The 23,972-nt window shown below is 47.5% G+C and overlaps 1 protein-coding gene across 4 annotated transcripts in view; it reads left to right on the forward strand.

The window, feature by feature from the left end:
• Positions 1–23,972, forward strand: part of KANK4 (KN motif and ankyrin repeat domains 4) — a 110,257-nt gene that overhangs the window by 60,457 nt on the left and 25,828 nt on the right. For all 4 annotated transcript variants that reach the window (XM_074265774.1, XM_074265777.1, XM_074265776.1 and 1 more), the window contains 3 exons: positions 5,430–5,514; positions 13,427–15,148; positions 17,439–17,550. In XM_074265774.1, coding sequence (XP_074121875.1) covers positions 5,499–5,514; positions 13,427–15,148; positions 17,439–17,550 — 1,850 coding nt within the window. In that variant the 5' untranslated portion in view covers positions 5,430–5,498. The remainder of the gene's footprint in view (positions 1–5,429; positions 5,515–13,426; positions 15,149–17,438; positions 17,551–23,972) is intronic.

The following is a 23,972-nucleotide window of genomic DNA, read 5'->3' on the forward strand; positions in this document are numbered from 1 at the left end:
ACATGGTCCAAAAGTGCTGGTTTCAAAGGAATTGGGTGAGCAAAGTACCCATGAATGTCATGGAGTCTTGGAGTCAGGAAGACCGCTGCTTACTTATTAGTTGTGTGACTCTGGATGAGTTCCTCTATTTGCCTCAGTTTCCTCAGCTGTAAAATGAGGATAATGGCAGCCCCTCCTTTCCATTGTTATGAGGACCAAAGGAGGTCACTGTGAGGTGACACGTAGTAGGGGCTTAATATTTATTTCCTTCCTGTGTTATCTTTCTGTTCCATTCTCCTGCTCTGGACCTAGTTGGTCTGTGGTATCCCTACCAGCCTGGGACCTCTTGGAGGGCAGGGAATGATGTCTTCTCCCTCTCTTTGCATCTAGCACACAGTAGGTACTTTACAAATGCTCCTCGGCTGAGATGTCTGTGTATTTGTAGTGATGGCTTAGCACGTGCTTGCGTCTGGACTGGAGCCGAAGGCTGGCTCGGAGCGGAGCTCGGGGAAAGCCGGGGATTTGCAGCGGCAGAGCTGAGGAGGGAGGGTATTCCAGGTGGGGAAGATCACCTTGGGATCCCGTCTGGTCTCCTTCAAAGCTTCCTTGTCAAAGAAAAAATAGCCGGTTTGCACCTGGATTTAAACATTCTAGGCAGGCCATAAATGAAGCTAATGATGCCTCATTAAAGATAATTAATCAGTTCTGCAGATTCTCCACTGCCAGTGGTTCTAGAACAAGGGCAGGCCCTCTGGGGGGTGTCTGTCCTTAAGAATAAGAAGATAGCAGTAATGGGGGGGAAGTCCCCACAAGAAGTCTGGATATTCTCTCCCAGGCTCCACAAAGGCAAGCAAGCTTTGATTTGACTTGCAGGGGTCACAGTGAGCTTTCAATCATGGATGGCCGCTATTAGACCCAGGGAGTGGCTGAGGACTGTAGAAAGGGGAAGCTTCTGTTGGGTGCTGTCCTTGAGCCGTCCCCACAGAGGCAGAGGAATGAACGTCAGCGTCCCCATCTGCTCCTGGGTACTGAGTGGCTCCTGGTAGACTGTAAGCTCCCTGCGGGCAGGGGGCCTCATTCTGACCTTTATGTCCCCAGTGTCTGGCACATAGTAGGTGTATCCTAAATTTGTGCAGTTGCTTGACTGAAGTTGGTTTATTCTGTGAGCCTCGGTTTCCTTCCTTGAAAAATGAAGGATTTAGACTAAATCCAAGATTCTCAACTCAGGATCTGTGACCTTGTCTTTCTAATTATTTTAATAACTACATTTAAATAGCCTTGGTATCCCTTGTCATTCTGGGCATTTAAAAACATTCTTTGAGGGGCCTGGAGGCTGCTCCAGATGTTCCCTCCACGAAGAGAGGGCCCTTATCCGGCTTACATTTTACTCCCCTCCATGTGCTCACAATCAATCTGGCTCCTCCAACATGACACGCCCATCTAACTGACTCCATGTCCTTGTATTGGCTCTGACGTCCCCCTCCCCAGCGCCGCTTCCCTGGCTTCCTTCTGCTTTCATGGAAAGTCCTGCGTTTTCAGTCCCAATGGTCTTGTGATGGAGTGAGCCATCTGCACCCAGAGAGAGGCTGTGAGAACCGAATGCCGACCACCTTTGTTCTTGTTTGTTGCTTTTTATTTTCCTCCTTTTTGATCTGATTTTTCTTGTGCAGCACGATGAATGTGGAGATATGTATAGAAGAACCGCACATGTTTAACATATACTGGATTACTTACCATCTAAGGGTGGGGGAAGGGAAGGAGAAAAAAAAAATCTGGACACAAGGTTTTGCAAGGATGAATGTTGAAAACTACAAGTGCATGTGTTTTGAAAATAAGTTAAAAAAAAAAATCCTGCCTTCTGCTGGAGGGCTTTCCAGCCCTTTCCTGCCGCCCCGCAGCCGTGCCTTCCCCCAGCATCCCCTGCATGGATCCTGCACGCTTGTGCTGGTTTGTGGGTCGCTTCTCCATTTGGAATGCAAGTTCCTTGAGAGAAATGATCTTCTTTTGCTTTTCGTTATTCCTATGTATCCAATACAGTGTTAAGTTGATGTCTTTTCTTTATATGTCACCAGAATTTCTCTTAGAATGTCTTCTCCCTTTTTCTTCCAAAGAACCAGCTGTGTAACAAATATTTCCAAATAAAATAATCAGCAGAATGGATCAAGGCATCAGTAAATACATGCAATTTTGCACATGTGATCTTCCGATCTCTGCAAAGGAGCAAAAAGAGCTTCTTTTCCTATTTCTTCTTTCTTTCTTTTTTTCCCTCAGGAGTATTTTATTTTTCCAATAACATGTAAAGATCGTTCCCAACATTCATTTGTGTAAGATTTTTTTACTCCCTCCCTCCCTTTGACAGCAAGCAATCTGATATATGTTATATATATACATATTCATATATATATTTACGTTATACATTTCAGATCTCTTCCTTGGGGCTGGGCTTGTTCTCTGTCATTTTGCAGCATTCAATTCATTTTATTTTAATTTTTTGGCAAGGCATGGGCTCAAGTGACTTGCCCAAGATCACCCCGTGACTTAGTATCAGGTGTCGGAGACTGGATTTGAACTCATGTCCTCCTGACTCCAGGATCGGCTCTCTCTCCACTGCATCAGTGCTGCCCCAGAACATTTGATCCACTTAGGGAGAGCTGCATCTCTTGGAGTAAACTCTTCGTTCTCATCCCAGGTGTCTCCTCCCCAGGTACTCGTTTCTTTTCCAGCTCTTTTCTTGAGCTCTTATTGCATCTCAAATGTCTTTTTTAAGTCTTTAAAAACGACCTGCATCTTTTCTTCTAGGAATTCTGGCTGTGCTTTTTTGTGAGCTGCGTTTTTCTTGGCTTCTTTATTCTGTGTTTGGGCCTTTGGCATCATGACATAATGATGCTTTATCCTTTTTTTGGTGAACTTATTCTTCTAGTGTAGCGCCTTGTGCTACTGGCCTAGCCAATGGCCAATGTGGGGACTGGCTTTGTGATCCAGGGCTCCTGTGGATATTGCTTCTCTTTCTCCTCCCCCGCTGACACAAGGACCCAGTCCAGGATCAGCTCTGAGGGGCCTCACACTGTTTCTCTACCTGGGGGCTGCCTCCATGTTCTCAGCCCCTTTGGGAGCACCTCCTCCCCCCTTTTTGCTGCTTGACTTGTGTCTGTAACTTCAGACCATTCCTTTCCCATAGTTCCTGTGCTGACACTTGGCTACAGGCCTGATTCATTACCTTGGGCTAGAAAGGTGACCCATTGTAATCTTTGAGTTTCTAGACACTATTCAATTGGTCATTTGTGGGGGAACAGAGCTGTCCTGGTTCCTTCGACTGAACCATCTCGGTTCAGTCTGCCAGAGCTGAGATTTAAAACCAAAAACTCTGACTATGGTCGAGGGCGCTGACCCTGGAGTCACACACTGACTGTGTGATCTTGGGCAAGTCACGAGTCCTCTCCAGGTCTCCTGAAAAATGAAAGTGTTGGGCTTGAATTGTAAATTCCCTTTTAGGTCTAAATCTATGATTTCCTGACTCCAGATAAAATCCTCTTTTCAAGCACCAGCTTCTAAGAAGATTTTTGATTCTGCCCATTGAAACCAGGCCATAAGCATTGTCTCTTCCCGTCCGTTCCTACACTTCACAGTCAGTCAAATTGTCCTTCCTACTTTTCCAGCATCTTTCCACTCATCTTATCTGGTCTTTGGTTTATTGCCCTCCCATTTTCTGTGCTTCCATAGGCCTGGTCCATCACTTTTCCTCTTCCTTTCCTGTCTCTTGCAGCGCCTGGGCGGCCCATTTGAGTCCAGAAATCATAGATCCTCGAATTTGAGAGTTGGAAAGGCCCTGGGTTCAGTAGAATTCCTCCTCCTACTGCTGGGGAGCCATTGATAGTAAATGTGTCTGGTGTGTGTGCGGTTGCAATAATAAACAGGCAATTGATAAGATGCCCTATGGTGAGAGGAGCCTGCACTGAGTTGTTTATGATTGGGAAGAGGACAGGGAATTGATTCGAGCTTTGGGAGAAATTTATGTCCAAGGTTTGAAGACGCACGAATTCAGCCTCAAGGACGGCGTGAATCATAACTGAGATCTTCTGGCCTCCAGGGCTGGGCTTTGCTGCTTGGAGTCAGAAGCTAAAAGTCACCCGGAGCAGAGCTGGCTGCTTCTCCTCGGAGCTGGCAGTGATCTCCATCACGCAATTGATTGAAATATCGCTGCATATTTTGCAGGTGCTTCCTTCTAGCGTTTAGGAAGACGTCCATCTGACTTATTATTTCCCTGGCTGGGTAGGGACTGGGAGCAGTCATCATGCCTGACACAGTGAGAGGTTTCCAGTTAATAGGACTGCTGACTTGGGGTAGTTCTGTTTGGTTATCGTAAATCATCGAGTCACATAATGTCATACCTGGAAGCGATCCCATTTTACAGATGAAGGAAATCAGGCCTACAAGGATACAGTCCATTGTTGTGAACATGGCGCATTTAGCTCTCTCTAGGATTTCTCACTAATAATAGAGAAATTGTGTATCAATAAGAGATGAATAATAGAATTGTGCCACAGTGAACTCCCACCTCCATGTCTTTGCCCAGGTGGTCCCTCCGGCATGCCCTCCCTCCTCAAATTCATCTCCTGGAATCCTTAGCCTCCTTGGAGAAACAAGCCAGGCATTTTCTCCCACCTGAGGGTTCCAGATCTCCCTTCTTCCCCACGGGTTAACCCTCTCTCCTTTTGAAATTATGTAAAGGGCTGAAACTCTGAGTTGATGCACTGAGGTCGGACAACGAGCACGAAAGGCTAATTACCCAGTGGACCATACTCTATTAGAATATGCTTGGGAAATGGCCCTTCCCATAATTCTGTGCTGGTTCTATCTTTTGGTGTTTACAGAGAATTGTGGGAGGGAGTAGGAGGTGGAGTGAGACAAGCCAGACTCACTTTGGGGGTAGAGGAGGAGAAGGGAGGCCGTGAAGATCCTGCATCCATCCAGTTCACTTCTACTCCTAAAGACCAAGAATAAAGACCAAGGACTTTTGCTTATCCTGACTCCAGCTGATTCTGGGGCATCCAGGGAGCTAACTCGGTCATCACAAAATTATTATTATTTTTTTTTTTTTTGCAAGTGCTATGTATACATTTAGCTGCATTTCCTCAGTAGATTGGAAGCTCCTCCACGACAGGGATTATTTTATTTTCATCCCAGTGCCAGGCACATAGTAGGCACTTAATAAATGCTTGTTGGGTAGAAGATCTCATTTATTTTCTATCCCCCCATTGCTCAGCACGCTGCATTGTTGCTAGAAGGTACTTGGCGTGGGATGAATTGAAGGGAGTCTCACTTCAATTCATTGTGACTTCAAGGTCACTATTGGGGTCATTAGTCACGGCCGCCTCTCACTTCTCTGTGTCTCCCCGTACCAAGGAGGAGCCAATTAACCGGACACTGGACTTGTCTCTTATTGTTTCCAGAGCTTGGTGACCGCAGCCCATTGACCCAGCTGATGAAGTGACTGAGAAGCCCCCTTCGAAGCCCTGAAGATGGAGCAGCCCAACGGTAGGCATTTTGCGGTCTCGTGACCTCAGGGAGGGCACATGCGGCTGTTGGAAGGTGGCTCACGACCGTGTGGAATTATCCCAGGGTGACTAGCGTCCTCACGGCCTTCTCCATTGTTGGCTGCTGGTTGTAATCAGGAGGGCATTTCAAGCACAACCAAGAACCTTTTAGAGTGTTTCAGAGTGTTTTAGGAGGGCTAGGGGGGTGTGTGTGTGATACATTTAAAGACTTGGGTGCATCTCTCACTCGCTGTCACATATTCTCCCCTGACCTCAGTTGCTTCATCTGTAAAAATGAGCGAACGGAATAGGCTCAGAAATCCCTTTCAGCTGAGATCTGGGCTCCGGTGGGGGACCGGGAGAAAGTCACACTGTGTCTCGGTTTCCTCCTTAGTAACTTACGGGATGAGCATCGAGGTCCCTTTCCGGCTTTGGAGCTACAGACCCGTGTATTGTAGTTGTCACTATTAAAGTTAGAAAGGACCCTGGAAATAATTTAAGCCAACCCCTTCATTTTGAAGCAGCGAGGTGGGACAGTGGTTAGAGCGCTGGACTTGGAATCAGGAGACTCATCTTCCTGAATTTAAATCTGAGCCCAGATACTGAGTAGCTGTATGATTCTGGGCAAGTCACTTTATCCCTGTTTGCCTCAGTTTCCTCATCTATAAAAGGAGCCAGCCCAGTGTCCGCCAAAATGCAGTCACCAAGTGATGGACGAGACTAAAACATTGACTCAACCACAAAACCCTTCACTTTTCAGTCTCCTTTGCCCAATTATTTAGTAAGGAAGGGTCTGCTGTTAAAACTGGGGTGTCCTGGCTCTGTGCTCAGTGCCCCTTCTGCTGAGAAAGGCCCGTGGCCCCTCCAAATCAGGAAATAAGAGGAGTTCTAGAATTTTTACTTTCCCATAAGGTCTTTCACCTAACCTCCAGGTTAGGACTGTTCTTGCACTTTCCAAGACAGTTAATTGTTCTATCTAAGGTGTCCAACTCACCACGGAGTAGCCCTGGGAGACAGCCATCCAGCTGCCCCCGTCTTCTCGAGCTCAGCAGGCTCGGGTTTTCTGGGGCTCCCTGGGTCCTCTGGGGACAAGCCCCTTCTCTCCTTTCTTTCTTGGATTTCTCATCTTCCTTTTTGGACTAAAGAGGACAAGAGATGAACAATTCCAGTCTCTCTCTTGGCCTCTTCCAGCAAGAGACTTAATTCACCTTTGATTTGACTTTTTTTTTTCCTTCTTCTCCAATGTCTGTTTTTGGAAAAAATCCCACTAAGCCCTTTCCCTTCTCCCTCTTACCAAGCATCTGGATCTTGTGGCCATTTCCTCCTCAGAGCCTCTGTTTCCATCGTCCTGCTTCAGGTCGCTCTCTCAGCGGGGTTCTTTCTGTCTTAGACTTCGAGAGCTGGGAACCCTCAGAGGCTGAGCCCATTGCACACAAAGAAAAGAAAGCCCTGGGAAGGCTCGAGGTCCAGTAAGTGGCAGAGGCCAGCTTCGAACCCAAGCTTTTTCTCCCCACCTGCAGTACCACATTTTGCTGTGCCAGGAGGCTGCGTGAGGGGCCACTGTTCCTTATCCACGGCAGGGAGGCCAGTAGGGCCGCAATGTAGGGTGGGTGCAGGAGCTGATGTGTAAGGAGACTGGGAAGGAGGAAAGGGACCAGGCTGTGAAGGGCTCTACGGGACGGGAGAGGGCTTTCCATCAGGTGCTCGTGTAAGGAGCTGCTGGGATGGGGTTGGGCGGCTATGTGGGCAGTGCCTTGGCAGGGGAGCGGGGAACCGATGAGAAGGCCGCTGCAATGCACCTGGTACTTAACCAGGGCTGAGTATAACAAGGTGTCGCAGCGTGTCTGACGAGCTCGGGGAGCCAGAGCCATTATTCTTTGGGCCTCCAATGAGGAGCCAGGAAAGTATGAGCTGATAGCACAGCTGGATGTCTGCTTTTAAGGGGAAAAAAAAAAAACAAAAAACAAGATAAAAATGCTCTAGGGGCAGAGGCAGAGTGCGTATTAAGCCCATATTTCTGATTTCTCATTCCAGTGAAGGACTCCTGCTTTCCTCATTTTTCTCATGGGTAATTAGCTTTTGAATCGGCTCCACTTTTTAAAAATATAGATATAGATATATTCATATTTCTGACCTTCTCTCCATGGTCCTGGGGATAAGTCAGGGCTATGTCATTAAACTGAGACCACAAAAAGATCCAAAACACAATTCCCCCATTAGCTGAGTCTCTACTGGCCAGGCCAGTGATTGGTCTTCTCCTTAAGGAGAAGACTTCTGTCTCCTTCTTCTGAACTCTCTTTTTTGAGCCCAAGACTTCTGAGTAGACTGAGCTCTCCAAGAGAACAGGAGGGCATGCTGTGGAAGTAGGGGGCTGGCAAGAGGTGGGTGTGACACATTGATGGAAGTAGGGAATTGGCAAGAGGTGGGCATGGCACATTGATGGAAGTAGGAAGCTGGGTATGGCATGATGGAAGTAGGGAATTGGCAAGAGGTGGGCATGGCACATTGATGGAAGTAGGAAGCTGGGTATGGCATGATGGAAGTAGGGAATTGGCAAGAGGTGGGCATGGCACATTGATGGAAGTAGGAAGCTGGGTATGGCATGATGGAAGTAGGGAATTGGCAAGAGGTGGGCATGGCACATTGATGGAAGTAGGAAGCTGGGTATGGCATGATGGAAGTAGGGAATTGGCAAGAGATGCGTATGGCACATTGATGGAAGTAGGAAGCTGGGTATGGCATGATGGAAGTAGGGAATTGATTGGCAAGAGGTGGGTATGGCACATTGATGGAAGTAAGGAATTGGCAAGAGGTGGGGATGGCACATTGATGGAAGTAAGGAATTGGCAAGAGGTGGGCATGGCACATTGAGGGAAGTAGGAAGCTGGGTATGGCATGATGGAAGTAGGGAATTGATTGGCAAGAGGTGGGTATGGCACATTGATGGAAGTAAGGAATTGGCAAGAGGTGGGGATGGCACATTGATGGAAGTAAGGAATTGGCAAGAGGTGGGGATGGCACATTGATGGAAGTAGGAAGCTGGGTATGGCACGATGGAAGTAAGGAATTGGCAAGAGGTGGGTATGGCACATTGATGGAAGTAAGGAATTGGCAAGAGGTGGGGATGGCACATTGATGGAAGTAAGGAATTGGCAAGAGGTGGGCATGGCACATTGAGGGAAGTAGGAAGCTGGGTATGGCATGATGGAAGTAGGGAATTGGCAAGAGATGCGTATGGCACATTGATGGAAGTAGGAAGCTGGGTATGGCATGATGGAAGTAGGGAATTGGCAAGAGATGCGTATGGCACATTGATGGAAGTAGGAAGCTGGGTATGGCATGATGGAAGTAGGGAATTGGCAAGAGGTGGGTATGGCACATTGATGGAAGTAAGGAATTGGCAAGAGGTGGGGATGGCACATTGATGGAAGTAAGGAATTGGCAAGAGGTGGGGATGGCACATTGATGGAAGTAGGAAGCTGGGTATGGCACGATGGAAGTAAGGAATTGGCAAGAGGTGGGGATGGCACATTGATGGAAGTAGGAAGCTGGGTATGGCATGATGGAAGTAGGGAGCTGGCAAGAGGTGGGGATGGCACATTGATGGAAGTAGGAAGCTGGGTATGGCACGATGGAAGTAGGGAGCTGGCAAGAGGTGGGGATGGCTTGTTAGAAAATGTGAGATTTGGAGTTAAAGCATCTGAGTTTGATTCTTCCCTCTGTTACTTACTAGGTATGGTGACCTTGGGCCACTTTATAAAACAGAAGACTTGGGTAGCTCCAGATCCAGGAGAAAGTACGATTTAGTTTAGTTTGATTCCCATTGGGGAAGGCCATAAGACAGAGGGTCATTCAAGGTCTTTGTGTCCAATTCCCTCTTTTTATGAAGAGACTGAAACCCAGAGCAGTGATACCACTTGTCTAAAGTCCCACAGATACTAAATGGCAAAGGTGGGATTCTAACCCAGGGCCTCCAACAACTCCCAACCTAGCCCTGTTTGCGCTGTCCCATGCTGCCCCATCCAGTGGTGGACAGTGTCCCCGCAGGACCAGCCCGGCTAATTTGGGAGAAGCTCCTTGAAGGAGTGGTTGATTATCATTATTTTATTTTGATCATAGTTCTTCCAGATTTTAGACTGCAGAGGGTTTGTTGCTCTAAAAAACATGGTGGGAAACAGCACATGGATCTAGTGCCCTGAGATCTGCGAAAGCGAAGTCAGGAACAACGGCCCCAGCGTCCTTAATCCACGGGACACGTGCTGGAGACCGGTTTTCCCGTACAGGGGATGATATGAGTTAGCTGAATTCTTGCCCTTTGAGCGGTCCCACCTTTTTTCAAACAATACGTGTTGTCAAGGTGGCCACGTGGGGCTGGAGCCGTGCAGTCCTGGCTGGGGAACGGAAGTCTACCGGCCCCCGTGGGGCTCTGATTGTGGCTGGAGGACCGTGGGTCGGGAATGTCTTTCTCCAGCAGTGCAGATGGGTAAATGCTCTGCAATGCAGGGGCTGGGAGTGCGACCTGAGGCTTTCTATACTTAGACCTACTTGACGCTTCCAGGGTCAAATATCCTGCGTTTGTCAGAGCAGGAATTAAGCTGCGGCAATCTCCCTGTATCATGCTGTGTCTCAGCCCTTTAGAGAACAACTGCTATCATTATTAATTAATATCCATGTCTAATTGAGCACTCCTTTAAAAAAAAAAACCAAGCAATGGCTCACAGTACTCGCCCCCGCTACTTATGACAGGAGAGCCGATGAGAAAATCGCCAGCAGGGGCAGTCATCTCAGGGCCGGCTAATGAAGTCCCAGAAGCCCCATGACCAGAGAGAGCTGGCCATCAGGCGGAGACTTTATTTTTTCAATCACAGAAACTCACAGAGACTTTTCTCCCTGAGCTTCTCTTCTACATCAGTGGCTACTTTAATTATGCATTTCTGGGATCATATTAGTATGGGGCCCTTCCAGTGAGGGTCCTCCCTTCACCACTGCAAATCGCCCTTTCTTTGCCCACCTTATGCTGTTGGAAGTATCTGGGTGCCGGGAGGTAACTGGAACAGGGTCCCCAACAGTCAGTGTCAGAGGCCATCTCCATTCACATCATCTTTCGTGTTTAAACATTTATATTTAATCATCCTGCACATGTATTGTGACTTTTTAGCTACAGAGGCGCAATTTTTTGACTTTATATTTTGACTTTCTATTTATACACACGAGGGCAGCGAGGTGGTAAAGTGAACAGAGCATCAGGCCCGGAGTCAGGAAGGCCCAAATTCAAATCCGGATTCAGCTGCTTACTAGCTGTGTGACCTCGAGAAGTCACTTCACCCTGCTTGCCTCGGTTTTCTCATGTGTAAAATGAGCCCCAGAAGAAAATGGCAAAGTGTTCCAGTATCTTTACTAAGAAAATCCCAACTGGGGTCAGAAAGAGTTGGACATGATTTAGCAATAATATATACATACAATTATGTGTATTACATAAATCTCAATTTTAGGAGAATATATTTTGATTCTATATATTTATGTAATTACAGTTCATGATTTACATAGCTCTATGCATATATGACATCATATATGGTCAATATAAGAATAGATGGTCACATATAAGTATATATGTAGTCATAATAAACCCATGTATAATTGCTAGATAAAACATATATGTGATAATTAGAAATATATACATGCATATTTATGTGTATCGCACATAAGACACACATAATAATAGAATCCAAACTAGTCAGTGATAATCACACTGATTGCTTCCTCCTCATTTGATAGATTAGGAAGTCAAGGTCGGGAGAGGACAGATCCTGAGGTAGCCAAGGTGGGGAGACACCGCAGCCCTCCCTGGAGGGACTTCCCCTCCTGCCCTTGCTCGGGGGGGGGGGGGCCCGGCCTCCCCGGCCCATCCCGGGAGCCACTCTTGGATTTCTCAGAGATAGGTCCGGGCATTTTCCTGGAGTTCTCCTAATCGGTCTCGAGGAAAAACAAAGTGTTTTGGCCAAGGGCTATTTCCTTCTCCCCTGTTCATTAGCAGCCAAGTAGCAAAATCTCTGAGTATAAAATGAACATTGAACACATTCAGAGTCTTCTATTCTGTATTAGGGTGGCCAAGATGAGGAATGATCCATCCATAGAAGCTGGAAGGGGATCTTGGAGTCCACGTAGAATGAATTCTGCCTCAGTTTCCTTCTCTGTAAAATGGGGGTAATATTAGCACCTACTTCCCAAGGTGGTTGTGAGATAATATTGTCAAGTTCTCTGTAGACCTTAAAGTGCTATGTAAATGCCATCTGTTTTTATTACTACTAGTATTTCTGCTACCCTCTGAAAGTGACCCTGAGAGAAGACCCATCAGTATATTCAATAGTGAGAGTTAGGGGCCGTCCCAGATTCCTTCAGGGCTCAGCTCAAAGGCTGCTTTCTAAAAAAGGACTTTTCTGACAGTACCCACAATTCCACGTTTTGTATTTTTATTTGACTTATCACATTGTGTGCTTATTGTGATCCACACCCCGACCTCTCAGGAGAATGTAAGGGCCCGGTGGGCAGGGACTGTTTGTCTTCCTCGGGCCTGGTACAGAGTAGGGGCCGGATAAATGAATGAATATGATTGACTCCAAGTAGAACTTAAGGCCAAAGAAAGGTGGGCCGGAGGAGGCTTTAAGGGGCAGGTGTGATGGGAGCTGGGATTGGGAGGAAGGGTTGGAATTGGGCAGATACATTTAAATTTGGCCAAGGCGGAAGGAGCGGGTGAGAAGAGGGAATTGCGCTAGGGAAGGACGGCCTGGAGAACTGGAATAAGCTTGGTATCGTGAGTGAATGGTGAGGCGTGATGGGAAGAGCTGCCTTTGCTGTTGGAAGGCCTGGAGTCCAATCCTGCCCCTGGCCACTTAGTGCTGGATTTGGGCAGGTTTCTCTTTCTGTTAAAGGAGGGAGAGATGCTCTCCAAGGCTCCTTCTAATTCTTAGTCCTAAGATTGCATGAAATAAAGACTGGATGAGTGGGATGGGGCCGTGTGGTAGAGGGCCCGAAAAATAAGTGCTACGGGCAATTAGTCAGTAAATAAGCATTTATTTAGCACCTGTTCTTTGCTAGACACCAGGGATGCACAAAGGAACCCCGCAATGGTTTGAGCTGAAGACCTTTCTGTCGTCAGTGGATAAAGCGATCGACGTTTCCAGGTGGATTTAGCCTCCCTGTCGTGTGAATGTGTCCTTTTGCCTCCCCCCAGTCCGTAGAATGGTTTCACCTTTTTTCCAGAGTCACAGGAGTACTTAGCGCATTCTCTGATCTCCAGGCAGGGCTCCGGAGGGGAAAAAAGGAGGAATAAGTGGGGGATATTCCTCGATCTGGCTTGTTTTCCGGCACTCGTATGTTTGGAAGCTTAGCTGTAGATGAAAGCCCAGACGCTGTAGAGCACTTAATCTCTGAGCTCAGCAAGATTTACCAGTCTTTATTTGACTAATGCGGGGCTTTGTTTTTTTGGATGCTCAGATTTGTGGCCCGACCTCCGAAACCTTCCATTTATGTAATTGCCAATTAGCGGCCCGATTTGGCAAATCGCAGGCTCTCTCAGCGTGGCAGTTCCAGGAGTCAAGCCTGGCCACAAAACGAGGCAGTTTCTAGTTTCTCGGAGGCTTTGTCTCCGGGCAGATTCCTCCGTGACCTTTGCAGTGCCGTGTCGCAGACGGGAGGCTGTTCCCCGTCCCCGTGCGTGCAGGTTCTGTCCGAGTGTCTCCACAAAGCCAAAAAGACCGTGAGCGTCTCGGCGGATTCTCTGCGTGGACGGGTTCTGAAGGAGGCCCAGGACACAGACTTGCTGCTGTTGGTCTCTCGTTGGGGGGAATGAAAAACTACGAGTGTCTGTGTCTGCCCATGTGTTTGTGACGGATTTGTGTCCTCTTGTTTTCCAGCCAGAGAGCCGGCGCTGCCCCAGGGGGATGGGGAAAAAGAGCCCTCCAAAGCCCACCCGTACTCGGTGGAGACGCCGTACGGGTTCCACTTAGACCTGGACTTCCTGAAGTACGTGGACGACATCGAGAAGGGGAACACCATGAAAAGGATCCATGTCCGCAGGAAGGCCAAACAGCCCAAATTCAGCACCCTGCCCCGCAACTTCAGCCTCCCCGACAGCGGGGCCAGGCCCCACGTGGCTCCCGTGGCCCTGGGCCTGCCCACAAAGGGGTCCGAGGAGCTCCCCGGAGACCAGCCCGTGGCCAGCGGGGGGGAGGTCAGCTACAGGAGGCGGGTGCTGTTGGCCGAGGCCATCCGCCAGGTGGAGGCCGCGCCGCCCGCGGAGGCTGAGCTGGACGGCAGCCGGGGGCGGCCCCAGCTGCTGAGGGCTTCCAGCATGCCCGTGACCCTGCTGCAGGCCAAGGCCTCCGATGAGCAGAGCCCCGGCTACGCCCTCCCTGAGTCCCTGCCTCTCCCGCAGACCCCGGAGGAAGGCGGCTTCTCAGAGGGGGCCTTTGGCCCTGCGGAGGGATTTTCAGACCCCCATGGCCGTGGCCCGCTAGCATCCACTCAGCCCCAAATGAAGGAATTGGCGGGTCTGGGGCCGGGAGCTCCTGACCTTGTCCGGGATAGGTCCGAGCACCGGGACCGGGAGGAGGAGCCGGAGGACCACATCTATCCCCCGAGCCAGGGTTCCTTCCCCCAGGACCTACCAGTGGTTCTGGAGAGCACGGAGGAGGAGCTAAAGGCGCCGGAGGCAGAGCTGGCGGCCACCCCGGGCACCCCGACCCCAAGCCCTCCGCCTCTCCCGTCACCCATCCCAGAAAGTGAATTCCCTCCTGAAATAGAACTGAACATCAGTGAGATCCCGCCCCCGCCTCCCGTGGAGGTGCACGTCAGGAGCATCGGGGTCAGGGTGACCGAGGAGATCCTGGGCCTGGAGCCTCAGCCCTCGGACGCCGCCGGAGCCGATGGGGCGTCCGCCCTCAAGCAGCAGATCGCCGACCTGGAAGGGGAACTGTCCAAGCGGACTGAGGAGCTGGAGCGGGTCAGAGAGGAGCTGAGGAGCAAGGAGCTCAGCATTCAGGAGCTACTGGGCACCGTAGCCCAGCTGGAAGGCCGGCTGAGCCCCAGGAGCGCCCCGGGCAGCCGGAACGATGCCGCCGTGAACACTGACCCGGTCAGCGAGGTGTGTGACAAGAGCGTGCTGGCCCAGCTGCCCGTCCTGATGGAAGCCGGCCCCGCCATGGAGGGCTCACCCAGTCAGCTCCTTCCACAGGAGCCCGACGCCTCCCCGCCCCAACCCAACCACAGCTATCTCTCCACCGAGCTCAAGATCGAAGAGCAGGAGGCTGAGCAAGAAGGTGGCGCCGGGGAAGGCGTGGGGGGCTCCCCGCCAAGCCTGGGCACGGACGGCTCCTCCCCGGGGACCGAGCCGCGAAGCTCCCCTCCGGACATCACCATCGGCCAGTACGTGAAGAAGATCCAAGAACTTCTCCACGAGCAGTGGACCTGCCTGGAGCACGGCTACCCCGAGCTGGCCAACGCCATCAAGCAGCCCGCCTCCAAGCTCAGCTCCATCCAGAGCCAGCTCGTCAGCTCCCTCAACCTGCTGCTGTCGGCCTATTCGGCGCAGTCGCCCCCAGAGCAGGAGGCCGCCAGCAGCAGACCCCCGGCCCCGGGTAAATATGGGCACGGGGGGAGTGGGTGTAAGAAGAGTACTAACCACAGACCCCCGCCCCGGGTAAATATGGGCACAGGGGGGGGAGTGGGCGTAAATAGGGTGCCAGCCTTAGACCCCCGCCCCCGGGTAAATATGGGCACGGGGGGAGTGGGCTTAAGAAGAGTACTAACCACAGACCCCCGCCCCGGGTAAATATGGACATGGGGGGGGGAGTGGGCGTAAGGAGGGTGCCAGCCTTAGACCCCCGCCCCGGGTAAATATGGGCATGGGGGGAGTGGGCGTAAGGAAGGTGACAGCCTTAGACCCCCGCCCCTGGATAAATACTGGTGTGGAAGAGATTGGGGGAGTACTGGTGAGGGGGAAGGAGGGCGCCAGCTGCAGACTCCCGCCTCTGGGTAAATACTTGCATGGGGGATATTGGGAAGGTGAGATGAGGTTGGGGGGAACCATTTTTCATCTTAACACCAAAGCAGAGGCAGGGAATTTGTTCATGGGAATAGACAAAAAATAGCAGAACTCAGCCCAGGATGCAGAGCGTGGGGGCGTGCAGCCTGGCTAGTTTCAGCTGCTGTCCACGTCCTCTCCCTGATCTCCCCGGGGTGTGATAGCTACTTTTGCCCCAGGGTCAGGGGACACGGTCCAGACTGTGGGGAAGGAGCTGGATTTCTCACCAGAAGCTCTGACTTTAAATCCTGTGTGAGAGTGCTCATTTCAGTGTTCTCCGAGAATAATAGTCCGGCCTTCTGTCTCTAGAGCTTTTCTCTGACAGCGGTGTCCCTGGGCTCTATTATCGTGGCTGCGGGGCTCGCCCTTTCAGCTGAGCATCACTGGGTCAGCGGGTTGTAGACAGAGCTGGAAGCGGGGCCTCTCAATCCTAAAGTCCAATAATCTGTCCAGCGGCGGGATTCGAATTCAGCTCTCCTGACCAGACCCAGCATTCCTGTTGCTTTGAGGTCACTGTAGATTCTCCTGTGGGTAGTTTTAGGGTGCTGTTATTTTGATAACTTGGATAACTAAATAAATTTTATTTGTGAGGGAGGAGAGGAGAGAGAGAGAAAGGGAGAGAGGAAGGGGAGGAGAGTGAGAAAGAAGGAAGAGAGGAAAGACAAAGGAGAGAAGAGCAAAGAGAGAGAGGAAGAAGAGAGGAAAGAGAAAGGAAGTAAGGGGAAAGGAGAAAGAAAGGAGGGAAAGAGAAAGGAAGGGAGGAAAGAAAGGAGAGAAGAGCAAAGAGAAAGAGGAGAAAGGGAGGAAAGAGAAAGGGAAGAAGAGGAAGGAAGGGGAAAAGAGAAAGAAAGGAGGGAAATAGAGAAAGAAGGAAGGGAGAAAAGACAAATGAGAGAAAAGCAAAGAGAAAGTAAGGAGGGAAAGAGAAAGGAGGAAAGGGGAAAGAGGAAGGAAGAAGAAAAAGGAAGGGGAAAAGAGAAAGAGGGAAAGAAAGAAAGTAGGAAGGGGAAAGAGAAAAGGAAAAGAGAAAGGAGGGAAAGGGAAAGAGAGAAAGAAGGAAGGGGAGAAAGGAGTGAAGGGGAAAGGGAGGGAAGGTGAAATATAACAGTTCTTATTTGTTAAAGAGAGAGAGAGGAGGGAAGGAGAAAGAAAGAAGGAAAGGGCAAGAGAAAAGGAAAAGGGAGAAAGGAGGGAAGGGGAAAGGGAGGGAAGGTGAAATATAACAGTTCTTATTTGTTAAAGAGAGAGAGAGGAGGGAAGGAGAAAGAAAGAAGGAAAGGGCAAGAGAAAAGGAAAAGGGAGAAAGGAGGGAAGGGGAAAGAAGGAAAGAAGGAAGGAACAAAAGAAAAAGAAAAGGGGAAAGAGGGAAAGAAGGAAGGGGCAAAAGAAAAGGAAAAGAGAGAAAGGGGGGAAGGGGAAAGATGGGGGAAAAAGAAAGAAGCGAAAGAGAAAGAGACAGAAAGACTCTAAAAGTCTTAAGACTGTGCCCATTTAGTCTCTAAGTGGGGTGGCTAACTTCAGGAGGAGAGGCAGTGTTGCCTAATAGGCAGAGTCGGCCTCAGGATCTGGAAGCCCTGGGTTTAAGTCTCTGCCCTGCGCCCACATACTGACTTGGTAGCCCGTGGCAGGTAGCTTCTTAGCAGTCCAGGCAACTTTGTCAGACCAAATTGCCAGGAACGTGCCGACCTGCATCGGCAGAGAGTTCTTTGCCTGCAACGCTCTCCCTTGGGCCCCAATGTGCCTGTGCTGGTAGGCCACCCGCCTTGCCCAGCTCTGCCCACATCTGCATTTTGATTTTCCCTTCTCCATGACTGCTCCTAACCTCCACTGTTGTGTCTGCCTAGAGATCTCCCCGTCGACAAGCCTTAAGTCCATAATGAAAAAGCGAGACTATGGCTTCCGTGCAGGAGGTAATGGGACCAAAAAGAACCTTCAGTTTGTTGGGGTTAACGGTGGGTAAGCATCGTTCATAAAGGTCAGACTGCCTTCCAGTGTCTAATGTCAGCTCCATCTCTTTCCAGTGGCGGGGGGGAACAAAAGGGGGACTTGCTTTATTTTATTTTCTCATGGTTTAATCACATAAAACACAATAAATCCACCTCCTAGGCATCCTAGCAGCCTGGAGAAAAAAGATCTTGGGGTACTAGTGGATTGCAAGCTCAAGATGACTGTGACACACCTTCCAAAAAAGCTCTAATGCCATTTTAGGCTGTGCTTAGAGGCAGAGAGGCGGACCTCTCCACTCACAGCTGGAGTAGGAGGCTCAGCTCTGGGACCACATCATAAGGACGATGATAACCCAGAGACGAGAGGGCTGGATGACTTCTCCTGGCCGAACTCCAGGGGGAAGAAAGGCTTTCTGCAGCCTGAATCCAACACTGCCTTTTTGCTGCCCCAAACTCAGTCTGCAATGGTATAATCTGCTGCTTTTTCTTCCTGGTCCCTTCCAAACCTAACCCTACCCAGAACCTCAACTTCTGGACTTGCTATCCAGGATGCTTCCCCAAGGAGACTAGCTCTCTGGGCCCACTGAGCATCCTGGGGGATATAACCCCCAGGAAGCATGCAGTCAGAGTCCGAGGCCCAGTCCTTACACAGATGTGCCCAGAAGGGTTGTGTTTCATTTGTTTCGATGAATGTTTACTGAGCCCAAGACCTCGAGACATTGCAGGACTTTGAAGGAAGCATGTTTATTGGTCAGATTCTCACTTAATGAGAGCCTACTACATGCAAGTAATATAGGGAGAGATCAGAGTGAAGGGTCGTAAATGAAAGAGGGTCAGATAAACTGAGATCTCTTTCTGGTCAAATAGCCTCGATTATCATTAAGATGATTATCATTATCTCTCCCTTGGATTAATATAATAGCTTCTTTTTTATATGTGTGTGTGTATATATACATATATATATATAGTTCATCTATAAAATAGGGTTCATATATGTGTGTGTATATGTATACACAGGTAATGTATTTTTTTACATTCATTTAAAATTTTTCTGAGTTTTAAATTCTCACACCCATTGAGAAATCAAGCTGTATAATATCAATTATGCCCATGAATATGTTTCCATATTAGCCATGTTGGAAAAAAAAAAAGCAAAAAGTAGGAAAAAAATTAAAGAAATTGGGGAAAAAAAAAAAAGGATACTTGAATTTGCCCTGAGGGTTCATCACTTCTCTCTGGAGATGGATGGCATTTTTCATTATGAGTCCTTTGGAATTGTCTTGGATCATTATCACAGTTGATCATTATTTCACTATTGCCGTTACTATGTATGTTGTTTTCCTGGTTCTGCTCATTTACTCTGTATCAGTTCATATAAGTCTTCCTAAGTTTTCTAAAACCATCCCGCTTGTGATTGCACTGATAGCACAATATTATTCCATCAGAATCAAATACCACAGTTACAGTAGCCTCTTTTAAATAAAAATAATAATAGCCTTTTGTTTTTCAAGATACATGCAGAGAGTTTTCACCATTCACCCTTGCAAAACCTTGTATTCGAGATTTTTCTCTCTGTTCCCACCTCCCTCTGCCCTAGACGGCAAGTAATCCCATATAGGTTAAACATGTGCCATTCATCTAAACATATTTCCACATCTATCATGCTGCACAAGAAAAAGAAGATCAAAAAGGGGAAAAAATGAGGAAAAACCCAACAAAAATGAAAATCCTATGTTGTGGTCCACATTCATTTCCCACAGTCCTCTCTGTTCCCACCTCCCTCTGCCCTAGACGGCAAGTAATCCCATATAGGTTAAACATGTGCCATTTTTCTAAACATATTTCCACATCTATCATGCTGCACAAGAAAAAGAAGATCAAAAAGGGAAAAAAATGAGGAAAAACCCAACAAAAATGAAAATCCTATGTTGTGGTCCACATTCCCACAGTCCTCTCTTTGGATGTGGATGGCTCTCTCCATCACAAGTCTATTGGAACTGCTCTGAATCACCTCATCGTACAATAGCCTCTTGATATTGATCCTCCTGCCTCTAATCCATCCTCCATTCTGCTGCTCTCTTTTCTTTCCTTGTCATCATATTTAATTCAGCCCAGTATTCTGGATTTCTGGATACTGACTCTGTCTATCCATCCCAGCTTTGTATCATCTTCTAATTTGTCAAACTTGCTGTCAGTATCGGTTAAAGCTTTAAACAGCCCTAGGACTTTTGAGACCCCCTGTTTTGAGAGGAGACTGGGGATTGGAATTGTGGTTTTGTCCCCGTAGGGAGCTCTCAGATGAGGAAATTGAGCAGATTGGTCCCTTCACTGCAATTTGTACTATTTATCAGTGACTCTCTCCACTCTGCTAGGCTGCTTTTTGAGCAGCAGATTTCATGAGCTGGGGCTTTCTACCAAAGATTAAATTTTTAGGCCCTTTTCCTAATAGCCAGTGGTCTCTTGGCCAGGCCAGGAATTGAGAGACAGCTGGCTCCTGCTTCTTGCCCTGGTAAGGCCCTGGAGAGGCCTGTTTGGGTCTTCTCTCATCAAGCTTCTGTCTGTCTTCTCAGCAGTCTTTCCTCTGGACATTCTGTCCTCTTTCTCTTGCCAAAGGCTTCCAACCAAGTAAGCCAGGGCCATTTATTCTCTCCCTCCCTTTTATCTTTTGGTTGCCAGTTACTCTTCTTTAGGCTATCTCACGTAGGCTTTCCTCAATTTAATCTGCTTCTTCTTTTTCAGTCTTCTTTGGAGGGCAGAGTTCTGAGAAGCATCGGTACAGAGCAGGAAATGGAAAGTTTTTGCTCTTTACCAAGTGGGGGGAGGGAAGATGGACCATAGGGTTATTTCTTAGTAACTTTGGTTCCGTGAAAAGAGCATTGGCTCTGGAGTAAGAGGAACTCGGTCCAAATCTTGACTCTGAAATACCTGTGACTTTGGCTAAGACACTTAATCTCTCTGACCTGCTTCCTCAACTGTAAAGTATAGAGGTCAGACTTGATAATACCATAATTTATGGTATGTAATCTTTTATTCATTTATTTTTTTTTTGCTGAGGCATTTGACATTAAGTGACTTGCCCAGGGTCACACGGCCAGAAAGTGAGAAGTGTCTGTGGTCACATTTGAACTCAGGTCCTCCTGACTTTAGGGCTGGTGCTCGGTCCACTACACTAACTAGTTGCCCCTTATGGTATGTAATCTTGGACAAGGCACTTGATTTCTTTGGTCCTCAGTTTCCTCCCTCTGCTAGGAAAAATGAAGGGTTGAACTAGTTGATTTTTAAGGGACCTTTTGGCTCCAGATCAGTGAGCTTTCTTTTTTCGTTAAATTCTGTTGCCATTCCCCATGCCATATCTGTTCAGGATTTTCCATTTGGGAATTCTCCAGGTGTTCAGCAAATAACTCCAAAGTTCCCTTCATTATTCTGCTGCGTAGGGACTCGCTCTGCTTCCCGAGAGTGCCCTTGTGATCACTTTCTGTTGAATGTGTCACATGATGGAGTGTCTTCATTTTAATAACCTTTTTTTGTTGGCAAAAACACAGAACAGGTGTTCTCTTAAACAGGTAACACCTAAAAAAAAAGCTTCAAATCCTTAGTAGCCTCTGCTATTACCATTCCTTCCTCATAAGCCATTGAGCCCAAATCTCCCTCTTTATAAATTCTATCTATCGTTTCTAGTCCTACTGTGTGGGGGCAAGCATAGGATAATAGGATTGGAGCTAGAAGGGACGTTAGACATATTCTAATTAAATGCCCAAATTTTATGTAAAGGAATTTGTAACGAGCTGTCGTCTCCAGAAGCTGCTGGATCGCTCTCTGGGAAGAGATCTGCTGTGTCTTCTACTCAAATCTCTCAGACAGATTCTTCTTCCTGTAACGAACCGTTGTCTCCAGGCAGTTGCTGTTAACTCTTGTCCTTAGAAGTGACTTCCCTTCCTGCAGAGAGCCCCGCCAAACCCGATGCAATTCAGAGTCTTCCTTCTTGAATCCTGGCTCTGAATCTCCTCCAGCTCTTATCCTTCTCCAGGCCGATCTGCTCTTCAGGCACAGTGCTCTCTCTTTTATTCTCCCAGAGAATGGGCGTGGGATAATGCAAGGGCTTCTGGGAAGAACCACCCCAGCCAATGAGCTTGCCCCCTCTATCAAGTCAACCTGAGTTCTCACCTTGTAACTATCCAGACAACCTCAGTTCTCACTTAGTAATCCTAACATCTCCCCCTTTCTTTTGATTTAGAACATAGGACAGTCATGACCTTGAAACATAAATCCATCAATATGGGAAGTATTACAGATAATTACATAAATTACATAAGCACATAGTAACATAGTAACATAACACATGCTAGAAGTATATAACATAATCATAATCAAATAATCATAAATTGAAAATTTATAAATGTCCATAAGTCCATTGTCCATTAGTCTCATCTTGTGTGAGGAAGTCCAATGATTCCTGCTGGTTTTTAAAGTTCTTTAACAGTCTTCTTATTATCCATGATCTTTCAGTGTCAGATGTTTCTTAGATCTTCTCCTTTATTTTGAGGTCTTTCTCTTTTTCTGTCTCTCTCTGGTGGACAAGGCGAATATGACTCGTTGGCACTCATCTGATTCCTTCTCCTGCTGAAGAAATACAAGCAAACCCTCTCTCCCAGGCAGTTAACCTATCTAATTTCCTTCTATTTACCACTTTCTAAATCTCTTCTCATCATCTGACAATTACATTGGAGTTGTTCGCACTGGGCACAGCCCTGTTGGTTTAAAAGGCCTGTATTCTCCCCAAGTGTAATCCATTTTTGCAATCTGATTGCCTTTTGACTGACTTATCAGGTAATCCCTTTCTGCCATGTGATTGCTTCTCTGCTGATTGATTAAATCAGAGTCCTGGCCTTCTAAAGGCTCTTTAGGTGTAACATCAGCTGCCATCATGCCCCAAGTCTTTTTTGCCTGGGGCCCTGGACCTGGGCCCCTCATCCCGTTTCCCTGAATTAGTTTACACTCTGATGCCCAATGGAGTCCTCTGTTGCATTTTGGACATGGGGTTTTAGGTCTTCTTTCACCCTGTCTTCTCACTGTATCTCCATACCTACACTGAGCTCTTAGATGCCCAATTTTTCCACATTGAAAACATCGCCGAGTTTCTCTAGAAGTCCCTTGCCAGGAGGGACCCTGCCTTTCCACATTCATCATTGTCCCGGTGTAAAAAGCATTTGTTCCCACTGTAGCACAGCGTCTTATGATCTCCTCTAAAGGAGCATCTTTGTCTAATCCCCATATAATTCTTTTGCAAATCTCATTGGCATTTTCCTTAGCCAGATGTCTGGTCATTATTTCTGTAGCTGAATTTTCTCCAATAGTTCTTTTGACAGCAGTTTGCAAACGTCCCACAAAATCTGCAAAAGGTTCATTGGGACCTTGCTGTATTTTAGTGAAAGCCTCTCCACGATCTTTCTGTCCAGGAAGGACACCCCAAGCTTTTATTGCAGCCTTAGCAATTTGTTCATATATTGTCATGGTATAATTAATCTGTTCCGAATTCTCTCCATACTGACCTTCACCAGCTAAGTGCTCAAAAGTGAATTGTGTGTTAACTCCTATTTCCAAATTGCATCTGACTTGAATTTTACAAGCTGGGAGAATAAAAGAGAGCTCTCAGAGAAAGAAGAAGACTCTCTGCATTGCATCAGGCTTGAATTTTACATAATTCATGAAATTCCGAAAGCCATAATAAATTTTCTCCAGGTTCCAGGCATATCCTTGCTATGGATTTCCAATCATTCGGGGTTAGGACTTCATAAGACAAACCATCTAGTAACATTTTGACATAAGCTGATGTAGTCCCATAAAGGGTACAACCTTTTTTCAAATCCTTAATTTTATTCAAATCTAAAGGTGCATATCTTCTCATTTTATGACCTACAGAATCAATATTTTCAATCACAGGATATGCATGTATAAAATCACTTATATCCTGTCCTTCTCTCTTAGCTTTAACCAATGCTTTTTCTAATCTTGTCATAGGCTTAGGCTTCTTCACAGGCAATTCTGTTTGTGTTTCTGCCTCTTCCCCTCTTTCTTCCTCCATCTCTGAAGGTGGGGTTGATGCGGGCCTGTCAATAATCTGTTCTCTAGGCAGGGTTGAAGCTTCTTCAAGAGAATCATACCACAATTCCTCATTTAAATCCTCTTGGTCTAGGGAAAGATCTTGATCTTTCCTTTTTTCCTCACACTTCCTCCTCTGTCCATTTTTAGAACTTTTCCTTCTCCTACAACTTGCTTGATAGTTTAAGGCTAATTGAACTATGTTGTAGATATAAAATACTTCTGCAGAAATTGAACGAGGCCCATTTTTTGCTTGAAATTCTTTCATTTCATATCCCACTAGCTTCCATTTATCTACATCTATCTTTTCTTCCTCTAAGAACCAAGGAGATG

This window comes from Sminthopsis crassicaudata, chromosome 4 (genome assembly GCF_048593235.1).
Source record: "Sminthopsis crassicaudata isolate SCR6 chromosome 4, ASM4859323v1, whole genome shotgun sequence".
NCBI classification, from domain to species: Eukaryota; Metazoa; Chordata; class Mammalia; order Dasyuromorphia; family Dasyuridae; genus Sminthopsis; species Sminthopsis crassicaudata.